The 20696-nt window shown below is 40.8% G+C and overlaps 1 protein-coding gene across 8 annotated transcripts in view; it reads left to right on the top strand.

Moving 5' to 3' along the window:
* Window positions 1-20696, top strand: part of lipeb (lipase, hormone-sensitive b) — a 32305-nt gene that overhangs the window by 3454 nt on the left and 8155 nt on the right. For 2 of the 8 annotated variants that reach the window (XM_058053230.2, XM_058053238.2), the window contains 12 exons: window positions 2023-2060; window positions 5565-5806; window positions 9342-9626; window positions 10001-10091; window positions 11219-11245; window positions 11802-11947; window positions 13155-13340; window positions 14071-14223; window positions 16672-16816; window positions 18344-18571; window positions 19954-20136; window positions 20427-20605. In XM_058053230.2, the coding sequence (XP_057909213.2) occupies window positions 2023-2060; window positions 5565-5806; window positions 9342-9626; window positions 10001-10091; window positions 11219-11245; window positions 11802-11947; window positions 13155-13340; window positions 14071-14223; window positions 16672-16816; window positions 18344-18571; window positions 19954-20136; window positions 20427-20605 (1903 nt within the window). Of the gene's footprint in view, window positions 1-1869; window positions 2061-5564; window positions 5807-9341; window positions 9627-10000; window positions 10092-11218; window positions 11246-11801; window positions 11948-13154; window positions 13341-14070; window positions 14224-16671; window positions 16817-18343; window positions 18572-19953; window positions 20137-20426; window positions 20606-20696 lie in introns of those variants that run through there. The other 6 variants (XM_058053234.2, XM_058053236.2, XM_058053231.2 and 3 more) reach the window with 5 other exon arrangements.

A 20696-nucleotide genomic window follows, 5' to 3' on the forward strand; every position in this document is an offset into this window, starting at 1 on the left:
AACGATAATGTACGAAAACCAAGGCAATCTTTCTAAATCTGATTAATCCCTTCTAGGGACCCAAAAATATTAACAAAAATAAATTTTATTCACACTTGCTAAAAATAGAGAGTCAATGCTTGCAATCAGCACTTGATTTTATGGAATAATATAACACATTGCAAATGGACTAGTTTTTTAGGTGTAATATTCTATGAAAATGATGTATAATGAGATAGTTTGTATTCTAGAATGCACCTGTTTTTACTTTTTGAGGGGGGGGCTGTTATTTTAACTTAACAGAACTGGAAGTATTTCCACTTGTTTGTTTTGTTCATACACGTGCCTCTTTACTGTAAGTGGGTGAAGGTTCATGCCTTCAGGCAGGATTCACACTGTGTACTGAACTTTCATATTTCTCCACACTTGGCTCAAATAACTTTTTCTGTTCTTCAAAAAAATATCCCTAATGGTTGTTTTGTTTTCTCGTGGTTGCAGCATTGAATATCAGTCGATACCGACATCAAGCACAAATCATATTACATACTTTTATTTCTTATTTTGTCATATGGAATGTTACAATGTGATTATACTCAAACGAAGAACAATAATCAGCAACAGTACATATGAGAAAAACGGACATACAGTATTTACTTCTTTATAGTATATATTATTTATACACAGTACAGTGGCAGCTCCGGTGGCTGAGTTTGCATGTTCTCCCCGTGCATGCGTAGGTTTTCTCCGGGTACTCCGGTTTCCTCCCAAATCCCCAAAACATGCTAGGTTAATTGGCGACTCCAAATTGTGCATAGGTATGAATGGGAGTGTGAATGGTTGTTTATGTGCCCTGTGATTGGCTGGCGACCAGTCCAGGGTGTACCCCGCCTCTCGCCCCAAGACAGATGAAATGGGCTCCGGCACGCCCATAACCCTTGTGAGGATAAGCGGTAGAAAATAATGTGGGTTCGAGGGACTCAATTAAGTGTTTAAACCCGACAGGGGTTGGTTATTCTGTTACAGCTAATGACTTATTGTCGTCCTGCAGGAGTTTCTCACGCTTTCCAAATGTGGCGTTACGAAAATCCTTAAAATGCACGATGAGCTGCGCTACCATGGGAAATGTGTGCATGACAAGTGTTGAACACTGCTGCAATGTCTTTTTCGGACTTCAACAGAAAATACACACCCCTACTATTCTGTGCTTAACATATTGGGTCACGCTATTATGGTGCTCACGTGGGTGGGCTCTGTTGGGGCACTGTTTGATCATGTGATGGGGCACAGTCTGGAATGAACTGCTTGTATTGGAGTGCCAATATCATAGATTTTAGATGCAGCCCGATATAATCAAATACTTGTTTTAGTGTTATTATTTGCCTGATATCCATTATGAATATCGACTGGAGACATCCCAAACTTTTCGTGAGAAAGATGTCAAGCTTGCCATGACCTATTAATGTTAACAATATTATTAACAATATTATTATTGTTCAATGAATGGCAACAAGTGGGAATTGTATCATTTCCAGCGGCACAGTGTTTCCGAATCACTACTCTACTCAAAATGATCATTTACTGACTATGAAATATCATATCTGAAGGTGTTTGTTTGTGGTTAAGAATGACAGAATGGAGAACAGAGGGCACAATGTGAGGGAAAACAAACAATGTTTTTATGGCCTCTTCGCTGGTTTGTCCCCCCAACCCCCCCAAACCAAAGTCATCTGCCAATTGGGTTTAATGTCAGACGGAGTCACACGCAGCAAACCACCAATGGCGAATGAGTCAGAGAGCTTTGGTTCAGACGGCTTCTAAAAGCAGCATTGGGGACAGAGTTGAGAGGACACACGAGGAGAACGTGTTGTCTTTGGGAATCTTCTGACAAGTTGACTCGCATACAAAGGGAGGGCAAAACCAGGAAACCCTCCCCCAGCCATCTTTTCTATCTCCTATTTTCCTGTGGGCCATCCCTTCCTCATCTGTGTCTCACTTGCTCTGCTTTCATTCACTCATTCTCTGTTTCTTCTCCACGCTCACAAGAGAGGACACATACAAGGACAGCTTGAATCTGGATGCGGGTAAACACTTGTTTTTTGTTGTATTTTTTTTTCTCAATGCTTTTAGTTTCACACTAAGCTAAACAGCCACACTAATACGAGCAATAAACAGGCTGTCATTCATTTTTTATGAGAAGGAAATCAAGGGCTGCTTAAGATATGCAGTCGTCTGCTGACCACAAATGGAGAAGGCCATGTACAGTTTGCTCTTGCACGTAGTGACCACAACCTTAGGTCCATCTCATGCAATAGTGATTCCCAATGGCAGTGCCGTGGCACGGCAGTTTTTGTATGACAACTCAATAGATCTGCCGTAATAATCTAAGTCTCTCCTAAGTGGTTTGAAAGTTATTTTACTATTTATTCACTACAAATAATTTATAGTTGGCCATCCATTTCATACATATTAATGTATTAAACAAATCACCATTATATCACTATACGGTTACATTACTTTACACTTCTGTTAAAAAAATAAAAATAATTACAAAAAATAATTTGAACAAATGTAACAGTAACAGATGGTGTAGGATTTAATAAGCTTTGCTACTGTGGAACTGTGAGTTGATTTATGTGATGCATTCCATTGTAACATGATGCATGTTCAAATAAAAATAAACCATTACCATAATTGCTTAAAAATAATGTCATTAGTTTGAGGCAGTGTGTAACTCATAGTCACATGGATGGAGGTACATAGTAATTAACCTGAGTATCCACCTGTTGCCAGTCAGACAATGTTTTTGTTTGGTTGTGTGTTTAGAGATTATTCTTATGTAAATTATGTATTTTGGCTAAATAAAGGTTGGGAATCACTGCCATACAAAAGCTGTATAACTAATATACAAACAGGTGGTTGGGTATGTTATTAGCTACACGAGAGGGGCCAACTAGCCGTTGTGTACCACTGAAAACTACTAAACGAACACTAGTAAACATGAAACATTAGAATATTTTGTAAAATTAACTGTTGACACTAGGATCTCATTAGCTAACCTTGGGTCAACACTGTTTCTGAATGAGAAGTGGGTATCATTTTGTGTAGCAGAGGTTACACTTGCCTTCGTCTTTTTTTGGTGGTGCTGATGGTAGAGATTCTGTCAAGCAGTGTAATGTGGATTTTGATTTGCGGCCAAATTGACCTCTGGGATAGGCTTCAGCATACCCCCAGGACTCTGGTGTGGACAAACAGCATAGAAAATGGATGGATGGATGGCTTGAACGTGTCAAATGCTCTGCCCGAAACTAACACTGTACCCTTCACTATAGTGTTGAAATATAGTGTTGAAATTAATCTTTTAACCGCGTGAATTGATTAATCCTACCCGAAAAGTATTTTTCACTGCCATTTTTTCAAATTGTATCTTTTATGGGATTAAACTTGACTCACAGAGGTGTGATACAAAAGCCAGATGGTCTTGCTGTGAATTAAAAAAGTAAATTCAGCCAAACTTTTGCAGAATTATTTATGATTATTATTATTATAATTATTATTTCATTATTTTTTTATGCCTGGAGAGCTATTTTCATAACCATATTCAATTCCAGGAATGAATGTTATAACAAAAGCTTAGTATGTATTAAAAAAAAAGGATTGGATCAGAAGCCAAAAATATGAATCGGAACATCCCTACTAATAAGTCAAAGTAGAGCATTTAATATTTTTATGGTTTAGCAAACCGGTGGGAAACTTCTTTTTACACTTGCATGATATAGTTCATTTTACATTAAAGTTATAAGTGTTTTATGGGTATTTTATTGCTTTTATGTGTGAATATAGGGGTGTCCAAACTTTTTCCACTGATGGCTGCATACAGAAAAAGTAAAAAAATGCATTGGAGGTGACAAAGCAAATTAATAATAAATAGTGTATTTAATAATACTGTTATTTGTAGAATCTGCAAAGGGTTAAAATATACGTATATATATATATATATATATATATATATATATATATATATATATATGTTTTTTGCGCTTGTATGGCAGTACACGTGTACGTCAAAATGCTACTTAAAACGGTGTATGTATGGTGCAGTTTATGGAAGTTTTTCAAGTTTTCTGATAGTAACACTACAAAATCCCAGCAGACTGGTGAGCAGAATAATGTAATGTTTGTGTGAAATCATGGGATGACTGCAAATGTCAGTGAGTGCGTGTTCCCTCCACAACACTGCAGGCCCCAATCCGCCCCATTAAGCCTTGCAGGATTACTGTTTGAAGGGTGGACTTCACAGCATCTCTGCGACAAATCGGCCAAGGCAAATAACCGCACGCTTACAGCATGTCTCAGAACCCAATCGCCACAATGCCTATGATACCAGTAGGAATATTCATCACGGGCTGGTCATGCATGTGCAAAGACAAAAAGGTGTGTGTTTATTATGAATATAAACAACTGTTAGACTTATGGCAGCTTCCTCTGATATGGCTCTCATATGGCAATGACGGTAAGGCATAATCATTCATTTAACCTACATCCATTTTCTGTACAACTTGTCCATACTAGCATCACGGGGGTATACTGGAACCTACTAATTAAACTTAGCAAATCAATTGACAAAGTTTTTTTTTTTTTCATGAGGGAAATACAGAACTTGAGTTTGTCTGTGTAAGCATAACAACCATGTGATATAGTATTTACGGGTTAAGGTTACAAACAGTTCCTCAGAGTATATCGTGTTGTGGAAATCGATCCAGGATAGATCTGCGTGGGATCATTTGGGATCAAAGTGATGCTGCATGGCATTGACACAAAACATTTCCCAGCTGTGTATCTGGTGTATCCATTTGCACATCCCCCTCGGGGCTCTAATTATTAGGGATGCTCCAATCAGGATTTTATGCTGCCGATTCCAATACCAGTTGTCCATGACTGAAATCGTCCAATATCGATCACATGCATTAATTATACACAATTTATGATGATTGCTATTTGGCAGGGGAATGTGATTTATTTTGTTTTCATGGAAACTAGAATTCCTGGCTGCATCCCCCCTATTGGTTACAGAAGAACCATAAAATCACCTTAATTTTGACTTAGGTTGTGGAGAGTATATCACATGTGAAACTACTGGGTACTACCGGATACGTGAGGGAGCACTCAGCGAACCTGTGTCTTCCACTGCTAAGAGAGGCCGGTTATCTTCTCCAACAAATTCAATTATTTTTCTGGTTATTTTTGTTTATTCTGACTGCCATGCACATACGGGCGAGTGTTTGACTGGTGATCACACCATGGGACTCAAACACATGGCAGACATTATTGTTATTGTTTTGGCACGGAAAGTGGGAGCAGGACGCTGGCCAAGACATTAGTTAGCGTGATACACTACACTGCGGGCTGTAGTAATACTACCTTCATGGAAAGGCATATATCAATAATGTGATTTTCATGGAAATATGCTGATACTGATCGGTGGCTGATGGATCAGAGCATAACTACTCATTTTTAATACTTTGTTTTTTTCCGTGTATGATTTGTTCCCAGTTTGACTTATGCTTTCTCTGTGTTTTGACCTCCAGTGATGGACACCAAGGCGGTTTTTGTGGCCCTGTACAATGTCTGCGAGGAGAACGCCACCTTCTTCTCGGGAGGGGCCAAAGGGCCACAAGGTGATGCTGCCAGACGGCTGGTGGACACCATGAAGCTGATCCAGGAACACGCTCGCAGTCTGGAGCCTGTCATCTCTGGCTTTGCCTCCGTCTACCACCATTTCGACTTTGACCCACACATACCCGCCAACGGCTATCGCTCACTAGTCAAGGTAAGATGCAGGATGCATTTGTCTCTCTGAGCATTCTATATTACTACTACACATTCACTGTGAGAAATTGCTCTTTGGATTCATATGACTTTGTTTCAAGGTCGGCCCATTTGTTTTACAGATTGATTTTATGTTAGAAATCGGGTTAGATAAATTCCTGCAGCAGCACTGCATTTTATCTCCCCCAGTTATTGATGAAACATCATGACCTTCGCAAAGCTGTAGCCTACCACAACTGAGTCTGCATCGTTTTAAATCCCTCTTATTCCCGCAATAGTCTTAAATAATCTGCAACACACCTTGACACATATGTTCACTTTTACACGTCAACCCATTTATTTCCCCAAACTTCAAGCTTATCAAATTAATTAATTAAAGAATTAAACTTTAATCAATATAACTTTTTCGCTTCTGGGCCGATTCCAATATTGCAATACCGATGTTGATCAAATCCGAATCAGTACAGATTATACATACTTTTTTTTTTTACTTGTTTAGTAGCATGAAATGTTAGAAAAGGTGTGATCTAGTGGTATTACTCAAACGGAGAATAATCAGCAACAGGAGGTATGAGAAAAACTGTTCCATTTACTTCTTAATGCATCTGGTGTATAGCTTGAGGTGCTCAATGAGGCATTTTCTCTTCCACTCAATGACTTTTTGCCATCCTGTGGAAGCCGCGGTGATGTAAAAGCCTTCTTCAAATACACGATTAGATTGGTCGTATTACCTCTTTCCCGGTTCTGTGTCACCACGGGAAGCTTATACATGACAAGTCTTGCACTCGGATTCAAAGGAAGAACACTGCCACAACACAAAAAAAAAAAACTGGCATAATCCTGAATTTAATTTGAAGCATGTTTTGGAGTAATTGCGAATACATGGAAAGTAAACTGTTGAATAATTATTGTTTTCAGTTGAAGAATAAAATAATATGACATTGATAAACATCGTCATTAAATAGAAATCTGTCCTGCTCAACTAAAAACAAAATAAATCCAATGCCCAGTCTGCAGGGGTCTCCAACATTCATCACTATTAGAGCTGTCAGCTATTTCATTATGTGTGGCCATCACCTTTATGCGATGTATGCATATAGTTAGTATGCACCCCGGGAACGTGATATCCACTTGTGGATTCCCCATGACACAAAACCAAGCTCCGAACTAACCACATTGATTATTAGTTTTGAAAACACAATGTCACTATGGTAAAAAGTGACATTTGTAGCTAGGTGTATAACACTAGCTAGCTGCCGCCAATGCAAAGTACAGCCGACTGCTAGGCAAAGAGTGTAAACAAAGATACAATAGTTAAACAAATGAGTGACCAAACATGCTGGCATCGGTCGATGTAGTCTGTGTCAAGCTCAATATGAAACACGTCATTTTGTTGGCAACCCGATGTGACTCCGCAGACGCACGCCGATTGGTTTTTGTGTTTAGCTTTGAAAGGCGTTTATTGACACACGCCGATCATGTGTTATTTACACAAAAGTCAGACGATATTGATTGGTGGCCGAAAGAGTTAGTGATCACTTGACCTGTGTCAAGGTTTAACCTTATTTACCTAGAGCATCTGTGTGAGAATAAAAACTCCTATGTCTTTGTCCCCCGTGCCATAAAACTGTACAAGAAATGAGGACAACAGACGTAGAAGATGGGGAGGAGCACTGAACCCTGAGAATTTGACAGGAAGTGTTTACAAGTGTTCAGGAAAGTCGGAATATTCAGACCAGACACGCATGGCACCTCCATAAGCCCAGGGAGTGTACATTACCACCCACTGTGAAGGGCTAGGTGTGGTGGATATCTAATATCTCCACAGGCAGTGACATTCCAGCTATGGACCACTGATCTATGATCATGATTGTTATGGTTTGGAAAAAAAAAATCACCATTATATCACTATATGGTTACATTACTTTACACTTAAGTTAAAAAAAAAATACAAATACAGGGCTCTACATTAAAAACAAAAATGACTTGCCCATAGGGAATCCTTAAGGTGAGAACTACTTGCCTGAACTTGCCCCATGTAAAATGAAAAGACTGCCATAATGATACCATATATCAATATACGCTGATAATTCATCAGATAATAGTACTGATGCATTGTATTTGCAGGAATGTCTGAAAAATTGTGATGTATGTTAACATGGCATGCCATACTACCTTACACATCGTAGTCGTAGTAAGCAGTGATATTTATAAGTTGTGCACAAAACAACAACAACAACAAAACATTATTGAATAGACACATTTGTGTACCAGTGAAGTGTTTGTAATCCAGAAAAAAAATGCTCAATGGTCAAACAATCATTTGTGAAGCAAAGGTGAGAAAAATACACAGAGAAATGGAACCGCTAGATTTTGTAGCTTGTGCAAAATCAGCACTTGGTATTGGATCCAATCGATTCATTGTGACCACTTCAAATTGTCACAGCAATGTGATTCACTCACCTGTGCCATCATTTGATTTGCTGCCGCTAATAAAATACTTGTTTAGGAGGCACTGGTTCATCACTTTTTGGTGTTTTCCTTCAAAAGTTGAAGAATTAGACGATGTTGGCAGGGACGCCATGATAGATGTTTTCCTAGTCAAACCATCGCTGATTGGTTGATCGCGAACAAGAACGGGTGTGGGTAAAACGCGGACTGCGGTCTAAATAAACGATTCTGATTGGTCCATTTCAAGATCTCCAAGGATTGGCTTGCAAATTACCACCGGAATTACGCAGTCCGTGTTTTACCAACACCCAACAAGAACCGCTTTTAAAAAAACTCTTCGCAGTATAGCACAGTAAAGTGCACTTGCCCAACAGGAATATCACTAATTGGATTTACTTGCCCGAATTTTGTTTTAACTTGCCCCGGGCCATCGGTACATTGTTATTGTCGAGCCCTGAAATAATTTAAAAAAAAATCCTACCTGGAAGATGGGAAGTGAACAAATGTAACTGTAACAGATGGTGTAGGATTTAATAAGCTTTGCTTCTGTGGAACTCTGAGTTGATTTATGTGATGCATTCCATTGTAACATGATGCATGTTCAAATAAAAATAAACCATTACCATAATTGCTTAAAAATAATATCATTAGTTTGAGGCGGTGTGTAACTCATAGTTTTAAAAATATGTATTGTGAAATTGTCTAGGGGGGTGGGCATCATTACGCACGCCCAGGGCGTCAATCAACCCAGAAGCACCACTGTCAACAAGCTGCTGCTCAGGCTTTGACGCTCGATAGCGCTTAGAAGACAGAGCCTTCAAACATTCTTTCATCATATGATAACATTCCAATGTGGTCCAGGGACCATTTGTTGCTTGTTTTTGTGGGTGTGTGTCACATTATTGAAATAAATTACTGTAAACAAAAAAAAAGTAGCACAAATGGGAAAAAATAGAGGATGCCAAAAAGCTTTGTGGAAAATGTTTGGACGGTCCTGACATAAATAGACAGACACATACTGTAGATAAGACTGATTAAATGACAGAAAATAAAAAAAAAATCACTGTATTCTTAACTTTTTCAAGGTGGTGCGTTGCTGCCTTCTTCACATCATCCACAAGGGGCGCTACATCACCGCCAACCGTCGCAGCATCTTCTTCCGCGTTGCTCACAACGCCGGAGAAATGGAGGCGTACTGCAATGCTCTATGCCAACTGAGGGCGCTGCTCTACTTGGCCCAACGAATGCTACACGATAACAGCCACGGCGAACTCTTCTTTCGGGACGAATGTGGCCTCAGCGAGAGCTTCGTACGTGAATACAGCTCCATGCACAAGGGCTGCTTCTATGGACGCTGCCTGGGATTTCAGGTGGGACGCTATTTGAAGAACTGTGTGTCTGACTTGGAGTTGATGATGATAAAGCGTGAAAGGAATATGCTTCATAGTTTTGACCTCAAAGCATAAAGTTCAATGTAAAACATAAACATACCTGCATGGTACGCTTTGTTTGTTTGTAGTGGGACATCTTCCTCCATCTGGGAAATCATTTATTAAATGTTTCCACATACCTCCTGCAATTTAAAAAAAAAATGCTTACAAATCACTGACAAAAATACAGTCTTATAGTGTCTTTATGATCATCGTAAGCTGCTGTTGCTTGCCTTTTCAAAGTGAAAGTCTGATTATAGCGCCGAAAAGGTCACCGTTGACTGCATTCGTCTGTTTCCATCTCCTCCCAATAGTTCACACCAGCCATCCGACCCTCTCTGCAGACCATAGCCATAGGACTTGTGGCCTTTGGAGAGAACTACAGACGGCATCAGTCAGGAATAGGTCAGCATCGTCTTCATTGTCATTCATAGGACCTTCTCTTCTCATTCTCACCTCGCCTCCTCCGCGGTGCTCCTTGACCCCTCCTTTTATGTTTTTTTTTTTAATGCTATATGTTAGATGTTAGATAGTTATATGCTCTTTCATGCTTTGGAAATGCAAAGTGCTAGTCCGCAGTCATTTTGTAATCTTGTAAAACCAATCTTGTAAATACAAGAACAGCCTTCACTAAACATTTATACTTGGACAAAACACACAAGCGCACATTTGGTAACTTGACATTTCACATGCCCTTTGAATTTGCATATGTATGCTGATATATGTCAGAAATGCCATAAAAATATGATGGAATATAACAGAATGTGCACTCCTAGCTGTTGGGAGCAAATTGTGTGTAATCAAACATTTTAAAAAGATACTTAAGCGTAAAATAGGCGGCACAGCGGTCGAGTGGTTGGCGCGCAGACCTCACAGCTAGGAGACCAGGGTTCAATTCCACCCTCGGCCATCTCTGTGTGGAGTTTGCATGTTCTCCCCGTGCATGCGTGGGTTTTCTCGTGGTTTCCTCCCACATTCCAAAAACATGCTAGGTTAATTGGCGACTCCAAATTGTCCATAGGTATGAATGTGAGTGTGAATGGTTGTTTGTCTATATGTGCCCTGTGATTGGCTGGCGACCAGTCCAGGGTGTACCCCGCCTCTCGCCCGACGAAAGCTGGGATAGGCTCCAGCCCTTGTGAGGATAAGCGGTAGAAAATGAATGAATGAATTACTTAAGCGTAAAATGGTTTGCATTTATACTTATATTAAAAAAAAATTTTTTTTCATTTTTACGCATAAAGTCATGCCTGAAATCAAATATTTGGGAGCACACATCTTAAAAGACGCTAAATAAGTTACCCGATGCAGGTCTTTAATTGAGGGGACGCTAAATGACGTTAAATGATGCTAAATTATGCTAAATGATGCTAAATGACATTAAATGACGTTAAATGACGTTAAATGACGTTACTGTCACACACACAATTGAAACGTGGTTACATGAATCTCAGCATCCATTCAACAAACATTTCAGGTTTTAAACAAATTCAACTTTCACTGTATTTCCTGTGCTCTCTGCTTCACGACAGTTGAGGCAGGAGGTATTGCACCCTATGGTGAGTGTACTATGTAGTCAGCATCCTCACTCCTTTTGTAGTACTGAGGGCTGATGAGCCTCTTTAGTACCTTTGTACTCATCCATATAGCAGGCTGTACTCCTGTAAAAACCGTTTATATAGATACAGTATAGTATATAGTTATAGCTTGTGGGTTGTGATACAAATTCTTGTGATTTACTGTCCATCCTTACAAACAACGAGAAGTAAAACACCTCAAGCAAGGTTGTGCTATATACCGAAATGCTTTTGTTTCAGTGTTGCATGAGCAGCATAGACATAAACCATTTATATGATAAGTTTATAGTGCTGTGAGTCAGTAAAATATTGTTTGTTCAGGCCTTCAGACACATCTCAAAGGTTTGGCGTGTTTCTCATGATTATCTTTTTCCCCACCTATATGAGTTTCTTCTGGTTCTTTCTGAGCCTTTATTCATCTCTGTTGATTAGTTTTATTCCTTGTTCCTTGCCATCTCCTAACACACACTGCGACACAAATGCCGTGACATTTATTTTATTGTGTTGCCTCGTTTTTGTCTCACGTCCACCCCTCTAGGTGTAGCAGCCAGCTCTTTTTTTACGTCAGGCAAGTACGCCATCGATCCAGAGTTGAGAGGGGCAGAATTTGAGCGCATCACTCAGAATCTTGACGTCCATTTCTGGAAGACTTTCTGGAACATTACTGAGACTGAAGTGCTTTCGGTGAGCAGAATCTCTCTCTCACACACGCTTTTCCACTGGACCATACCCACCAGTCTCACCCTGACTACTCCCTATTAAAGGTCCCTTATTATGCAAAAGTGTCACCATCTATCAGTAATATATGTCCCCACAGCCTAGTTTATGAGCACCAAACGTGTGGAAAAATGTATCATTTCCCTCACTTGTTTGCTCCACTTTTCAGGGAAGAGGCACCGAAACGGTTGCTTTTGAAGTTCCGCATAATCGCATCACGGAGGAAAAACCGTCCTTGTGATCATGATGCCCCTAGCTAGATGACCTGGCCCTCTGTATACGCCCACCGCGTCATGGAAGATGACTTTGGGGGGGGGGACAGAATTGACAACAACGCTGTGCCATCCTGTCCCATTCCCTAATATTATGTTGGAAGTGCTCCTGTTGGATCCTTATCGTGGCCAACAGCCACATATGGAGAAGTATTTATTATAATAAATTAGTATAAATATTTACTTTATTATGTGGATTTCAGGGCGGCATGGCGGTCTAGTGGTTAGCGCGCAGACCTCACAGCTAGGAGACCAGGGTTCAATTCCACCCTCGGCCATCTCTGTGTGGAGTTTGCATGTTCTCCCCGTGCATGCGTGGGTTTTCTCCGGGTACTCCGGTTTCCTCCCACATTCCAAAAACATGCTAGGTTAATTGGCGACTCCAAATTGTCCATAGGTATGAATGTGAGTGTGAATGGTTGTTTGTCTATATGTGCCCTGTGATTGGCTAGCGACCAGTCCAGGGTGTACCCCGCCTCTCACCCAAAGACAGCTGGGATAGGCTCCAGCACACCCGCGACCCTCATGAGGAAAAAGCGGTAGAAAATGAATGAATGTGGATTTCACAGTTTGGCAGTGGAAACGTGACAGAAGATGTACAGTACTTGTATTGTCGTTGCTGATCCACGCACTCATGCTAACTGTAGCGCCTTGTTCTAACACTAAAACCATATCAGACATACTTTACCTTCTGCTGATGAAAGCAGCCTTTCTATCATTATGCATTTGCGCCGACAGGCCGTTAGTAATAATAGAGTAGAATTCAATTTATTCTGCAGAGAGTTCATGATTTATTCATCTGGTTTCTCTTTCTCCCTCCAGTGACCTGACTTGCAGTGTAACTCTCAAGCCCCTTTCCCCCCCCCTCTGAATGTTATGTGTCTTATTTCTCCTCCATGCAGAGCCTCGCTAGTATGACATCTGTTACAGTCAAGGTAAACCGAGCATTCTCTGTGCCTCCCGTGCCCTTTGACCTCCCCCTGGCAGCCAACCACACGGCCTCTGTGACCATAGCGCCCCCGTCAGCACACATCGGCACCGCTCCCGTTCAGATGAGACTCATCTCCTATGACTTACGGGAAGGACAGGTACTTGCAATTGCCATTCTGTTCATGGCGTAGTGGCGCAGTGGAAAATACAATGAAAAGACTCCTATGATTTCATTTGAACAAAAATATGTGTTGTCTGACCTAGTTTAACTCTGTTTTTTTCCCACCGGGTCTTCTCAGGCACGCCTGCAAATTCAATTGATTCTTAATATTTCAACTTTTTATTTTTTTTCTTAACAGCAAAGCTTTGCCGGTGTTCTCAGTAATGTGGCAGTTTGTCCCAAATGTAAATCCCCATCCTTATCGCTTGCTCTCTTGTGCTGTTTTGCCTTCATACTAGGTGTCACTGACTTTTTTTTTTGACTGTGCCTCCTTTTCTTTTTCTCTGCTCATCCTGCTTGTTTGGAACCTGGCACATAACCAGACAAGCAATCCAGCAAACACCTCTAAGTCCTTGGTCTCGCAAAAAAAAACAGCACCGCGCTTTATGGTGTCACAAAATTACAAGTCTCTCTCTCTCTCTCTCAATAGAATCTCATCAGCACTCCTTGTTTGCGTTACAGAATGAGAATTAGTGTGTTAATGCAGGTGCATAACGGCTACAGTAGTCAATACTACTCCCCAATGGGGCTCTAACACTTGCAGTAGAAGCGGCTCTGTTTATAATGTTGAGCCTTTGTCATAACGCTATGCTTAAAATTAAAGACATTCTCATTGTTTGGTCTGCAAAAAAACTGATCAGCATTTCTTGTCTTCCTGCTCTCTCCAGGACAGTCCGACGCTGTTGGCTCTCACCCGCTCCGAAGCAGGCTCCATTTCCCTTTCACTGGGTCTGAAGACCAAGCACCTACCTTCATCCTCCTGCCTTCTCATCCACTTCCATGGGGGAGGCTTTGTGGCTCAGACATCCAAATCTCACGAGGTGATTGTTTTGGGTTTACAGTCTCATCCAGGTTTTCCTAACTCTGAATGCAAGAGCCAAGGGCAAGTACCTTGTAGTTTGCTATGTTTGCATGCAAAAACAACTGAAATACATTCTTTCACATCCATGTGGAATAAGATACTATCAATACTATTACATGTAACGCATGGTCAATGTGATTAAGTGGTTAGCATGCAGGCTACACAGTCAGGAGCTCGGGAAGACCTGGGTTCGTTTCTTGGCTTGGCATCTCTGTGTGGAGTTTACATGTTCTCCCCTGCGTGCTGTAAAGGAAATGCTATAAATATTCTCGAGACTCTTTCCTTGCACTTTGTGCCGCCGTATGTAAATAGACTGTGCAGTGGTAGAAAGATGACTGTTTTTGGTTTCCTTGTGTCGTTACATTCGTCTGCAGTTGCATGATGTGCAAGACAACTTTCTGGTTCTGCAAAAGCAACCAGCGGATGAGAAGCGAGCTGTCGAGGAGAGGCTTAGGAACGCTGTCATTCTGAATTAACAAAGAACTGCTTGGCTTTTCAGGGTATTTTTGTCTCTCCAAGCTTTCTAATACTTAAATTTAAGTATGTCATGAACAAATAGCCAACAAGACTATAGACACCTCTGCCCCATGATTGCACCCTCGGAGGTATAGCTAGATTTAGACAGGTTGCCTGGTCATCGCTCTTTTACCCTATAAAGTTGCTTGGACACGAGTTCCGACACCTGGTCAAGATATAACAGCTGCTGTGGTGATGGTTGCTCAGTGATGCTGACTTGCATTGAAATGAATGACCCTCAAAGCTCCATTTGTGCACTGTTAAAGAACAGATGTGGGATGGAGTGCTTTTGATGTGTGTGTTTGTGTGGTTTTTTTTTGTTGTGGAAAGGAAGTGTGTGCCCCACAATAGTTTCTGCACTCATGTAAAATTAACCAGCCATGAGCGGACACTAACTCTCCGACGCATCCCTTATCTCCCTTCGTGCTATAGATGATGACGGGAAGAGCTTTTCCAACTCTGACGCATGTTGACACTCACTACAGACTACAGCAACAAACTGTTGTTCTCACATGATTGACAGTACACACAAAATGGCCACTTCATTAGGTACACTAGTACTGTCTTATGTGATCCAGTTACAAGGGCTCTGTCAAAACTGGACACACAATTTGATGAACTGGTTTTAGGAGCACCTCTGCTGACTGCACATGCTAAGTTGACTGAGCTTATTTATTATGACAGCGGGATTCTCACACCGGCACCGCTGAGTTTTGGAGCGGCTGAATCAGCAGTTGTCGAGGTGACACTAAACTATAGACGTACCAAACTTTGCCCGACGTTGAAAAAAATAATACTTGATGTCCGAACAAATGAGGACATGAGAATGTCCTTGGGTAATGATGTACACAAGAGATAATTGAGGTGACCAAGAGGGTCAGTGACCCTTTGTCTAGACCAGGGGTCTCAAACTCAATTTCCCTGGGGGCCACTGGAGCTAGGATCTGGGCGAGGCTGGGTCGAATCAGGTTTTCCAAAAAAAAAAAAAAACGAATTTATTAAAAACAGAAAAATATACAAACTTTTTCAGTGCTTTGGTTCCGATTTTCTACAATAAAAGCTCTGATAAAACATTCCACTGTTCTCAAATATCTGAATTTTTCTGCACAAAATAAGATGAAAAATAAACAAATCAAGAATAAAGAAAAGCAATCAATCAGTAATAAATAAATAAATATAATAAAAATAATAAAACTGCAAATAATAAAAACTTAAGAAACCACATATAAACATAATTATTTTTTTCAGATTAAAATTAACAAAGCATTATTAGAGCCCCTGTAGACATGACAAAACACAACTATAGTCACATTTATACTTTTTATTTACAACATATTGCGCAACTGCAGGGTCTTGAGACACATGCTAACTCGCAAACTAGAGAGCTAGCGACCTAAACGGTAGCCTTCAAGTTATTTCCTTTAAACTTCAATAGCCAAAAACTTACCACTCTACACGGATAGGGAGGATAACTATTAACAGTTATTTAACCTTTAACATGAACATTAATCAAACGTAATATTTTTTTCTGGGTACATGATACCATACAGCATCCATATCAATACTTGCGCGGGCCGCACTAACATTAAACTTTCATATCAAGGCCGGGGCCTCAAACTAGTGTCCTGCGGGCCACATTTGGCCCGCGGGCCGCGTGTTTGAGACCCCTGGTCTAGACAGTAAGCTGGAAAGCAGATGGATGACATCACAGGGACGAGCGATTGTCATAACTTTTATCCTCCATAACTTCTTCACTCATCCCTCTCTTCCTCTTTATTGTGGCAGCTGTTGCCTGTCATTGCTTTAACTGCATATTAAATATTCCCTTTGAAATGTTAGCCTTGTATTCAATTCACCCGCCTCCATACCTTTTTGTTGTTGTCCTGTGCAGCCCTATCTCAAGAGCTGGTCCCAGGACCTAGGCGTCCCCATTCTGTCAGTGGACTACTCCCTGGCCCCCGAGGCTCCATTTCCACGGGCCCTGGAGGAGTGCTTTTATGCGTACTGCTGGGCGCTGAGAAACCACCACCTACTAGGTACTGGCAGTACTTCACGACACACTTAACCTCTTTATAAAAATCATAAATAGTTCTATATTTAGCTTGTTACACAGAGGAAAAATTCTGCCTTTACAAATACAATAATCCCGTTTTGATTGTGATTATCTTCAGAGATATCTTCACCTACTGTATTATGCAAGAGTGCAAAAACCTTTTAGTAGCCACGTTTACATGGACCCAAATATTCCAATTCCATTCGGGTTATTTGCTCGAACGGAAAGAATGTAACCTTTGTATACACCTCATTCTGAAAGAAAAGTGCCAATCCGAATGAATATATAATCGGATTCACAGGAATATTCCTCTCCCCAATCCGATTGAGGTATCTTGTACCCGCTCAATCGGAAAGTTGTCAGGGTGCGTTCTTCTTTGTGGTGTTTTTCTTCTTCTGTTGTTTATTGGCTTTCGTGTGCATTAGCGCCATCTGTGGAACAGAATCTAAACCCTTCTATACGCCATTCACAAGTCCAGTTTTATTAAAAAAGAAAATACATATCTATATAAAACATGTGCCGAGCTTAATTATAAAATATTAGCATGATTGAACTTTATCTTTTCCTGTTCCCGGGTCCGTTCTTTCAGCGAATGCTGAGATATGACGTAACACGCAGCTCGAGACGTTCTTCGATTTTAAAAAATTGGAGGCGAGCAATCGGCACTGGACTGCTGCGGAAAGTTTGTTTTTGATTCCAACTAAATTTCAAGACTGGACGAAGGAAAAACTGGTAATATGGAGTTATTCCAACAAGTGAAAGAAAAACTCGAGGAAGTCGGTATCACGTGATGTTGGTGTTTACGCTTTACTGCGCATGCCCCATTGAATATTCTGTTTGATTATAGCGCCGCATGTAGACACGCCATTGGAATATTCCTTTCCATGTATACCATTGCTTTTGGAAAGGGCATTCGGAAAGAGAAAAACTTCTCATGTAAACGTGGCTAGTGTTGTTCTAACAGTAATCTGTGTTTTAATCATATCCCTCACCTGCTTGGTCCACTTTTAAGAGAGACGCACAAGCAGTCACTTTTTAAGGTCAAGGGTTTCAAGAACGTCCTTCTTGTTGCAGATGCCATTCCACCTGCGTATACGCAGGCTTTGCTACACATCTTAAAATAAAGCCTAGCACCCTGCATTAAGGGTAGATTTTGGACAGCACACTTCCAGGTCATTACGTTTGGACATCTAAGACTTATTTAAAATAGTTGAAAAATAGTATAAAAGAGATCATTAAAAGAGAGAATTGCTTCATGAAGTTCTGCCATTGGATCTCATTGGATTGAGCACTTAGGTAGGAAAAAAATGCAGGTTATTTGGATGCAAATGGAACGAGCCTGCTTAAGCATGCAGTGTCAAATAGTGATTTCTTTAGTAGGAAGGCACGAGGGAGATACAAACACATATACGTTTCTGTTTTACACAGCAAAGACTTTTTATGTTGTTTATAGCACCTATGTGGTGCTCATAATCCAGTCACCAAGAAATACGCCCCACAATTCTTCCAGGCTGGACCGGGGAGAAAGTGTGCCTTGTGGGCGATAGTGCGGGAGGAAACCTGTGTGTGACGACATCATTGCGGGCTGCGGCGTACGGCGTTCGAATGCCAGATGGCATCGTGGCTGCGTACCCGGCCACCCTGCTGACCGCCTACGCCTCGCCCTCCCGTCTGCTCACCCTCATGGACCCCCTATTGCCGCTCAGTGTGCTCTCCAAGTGTCTCAGCGCCTATGCAGGTAGGATACAGTTTGGTATTTTTTGTTGTTTAAGTGATTCTGCATGATGTGTGACCCAGCTGTCAACTTCCATTACCAGATTTACTTGATGAAATATTGTTCAAATATTTCAATATTGAACAAAGCAAAATTTGTACTCAATCAGAAACCACTCCACACTCTTTATTGCTCTCTGGTTCTACCGTATCTTTCTTACTTACTTGTGTGGGGTAATAACTATAAAAGCAATCTTCACTCGCTAAATGTACTGCAAAAAAGGTCAGTAAGGATAATTCATAATGCCGCCTACAGAGAACATACTAACTCCTTATTTCTAAAATCACAAATACTTAAACTTGCTTATATAGTTCATCTTCAAACAGCTAAAATAATGCATAAGGCTAAAAATAACCAATTACCTTAAAAATGTCATCCAATACTTCTCTACAAGAGAGGAGAAATATGATCTCAGGGAAAAACTAAATTTGAAACACTTATATGCTAGGACTACGTTAAAAAGCCATAGCATTTCAGTATGTGGAATCAAACTATGGAATGGATTGAGTAAGACCCTCAAACAATGCACAACGATGAGCCAATTCAAGAAACAATACAAGCAGTTGATGTTTGCTAAATACAAGGATGAAGAGTCTTGAACCAGTCATGATGTGCTATACATATCACTATATTGACAGTTGCTATGGTACCCATTATGTCATTGGATGGTCATATCACCTCGTACTTCGGTAAGTGACAAAAAAAAAAAAAACTTAAACTATATTAGGAAAGCAGGATGTGAACAAATGTAACAGTTACTGATTGTAAAAGTCCCAGATGGAGGGGTATGATTTAATAAGCTTTGCTTCTTCCTACTCCTTTTGGACATGTGGAACTGTGAACTGATTATGTGATGCACTCAATTGTAATCTGATGCATATTCAAATGAAATAAAACCATTACCATTACCAAGAACAATGAACATTTTGCCCTTGCCTTTAGTGTTAATGGTCGTATCTTCACAAAGAGGTGTGTCTGCCCTGTGCTTGTAAAACTAGCAAGTCTTCTTATTAGCATTTATATTATTCTCCAAATGTGCTTATTGCGGCATGTAAATAATCAAGACCTGCAGAAACGTTTTTCTGAAAGTGTGGAACAATAGCAGATGACTATGTTAATTAAGCCCATCAGGGTTATTGTCTTTACTTAGTTTACCGCCAGTAACTATTATTTCCTCCTCGTGGTTATCTGTACAAACAATAACAAACTGCCTATGGTGGCATAGACTCAGCACATTTGTTTACTATTAGACCTTTTTTTACTTTTATTGCGTTCCCACTTTTTATGTTCATCTCCTCACCCCTTCCTCATTAATCTAATGTCCTTTCCCTCATCTCTTGGTCCAGGTAATGAGCCGCAGACGGAGAAGCAGGTGGAAAGGGTGAGCACACTCAGCATGATGCGGAGGGACACAGCACTGCTGTTGCGAGACTTCCGACAGGGAGCGTCCAACTGGATCCATGCTTTACTGGACTCGAACAGAGCCGCCAACCCCCCCAGTACAGATGCAGAGTCCGGAGGGGCCACTGGTAAAGCACTGTGCATAAAGTATAGTTTGTGTGTGTGTGTGTGTGGGCACACACACTGTATGATTGCCTTTACTCAGGGTCTACTTATCTTCTCCCTGTTGCTTTTCACACTTGTAAATCCATTCATATCAATTCACCTCACCAGAACAGACGGTCTTTTGACAGTAATTTGTTCATTACCGTAACCATAAATTTCCCCCGGCGACCCCTTAACTAGATGACACCCCCACAGTTAATTTATAATGGCGCCACTTTCAACCTACGATTGAATTTCTGTTTCCTCGTCACAGAAGCAGTGAGGAAGAGCGTGTCAGAGACGTCCATCTCCTCTCCTCATGTGGACCCCACAGTGCCCTCTGAGCCCTCAAACCTCCACACCGGGAAATTATCTATGAAGAGCCAAACATGCCAGGACCTGGGAATCCATAATTCCACCTCCCACTGTGCACCCCTCCTCTCCGAACGCACTGTAAGTCACACTGCAACCTGTTTAATTAAGTGAAGCTTTTATTTAAAACAGATAAAATGATGCTGACATATGAACTGTATGAACAACAACC

This window comes from Doryrhamphus excisus, linkage group LG5, assembly GCF_037039965.1.
Source record: "Doryrhamphus excisus strain RoL-2023G ecotype Guam linkage group LG5, RoL_Dexc_Guam_v1.1, whole genome shotgun sequence".
In the NCBI taxonomy this organism is placed as follows: Eukaryota; Metazoa; Chordata; class Actinopteri; order Syngnathiformes; family Syngnathidae; genus Doryrhamphus; species Doryrhamphus excisus.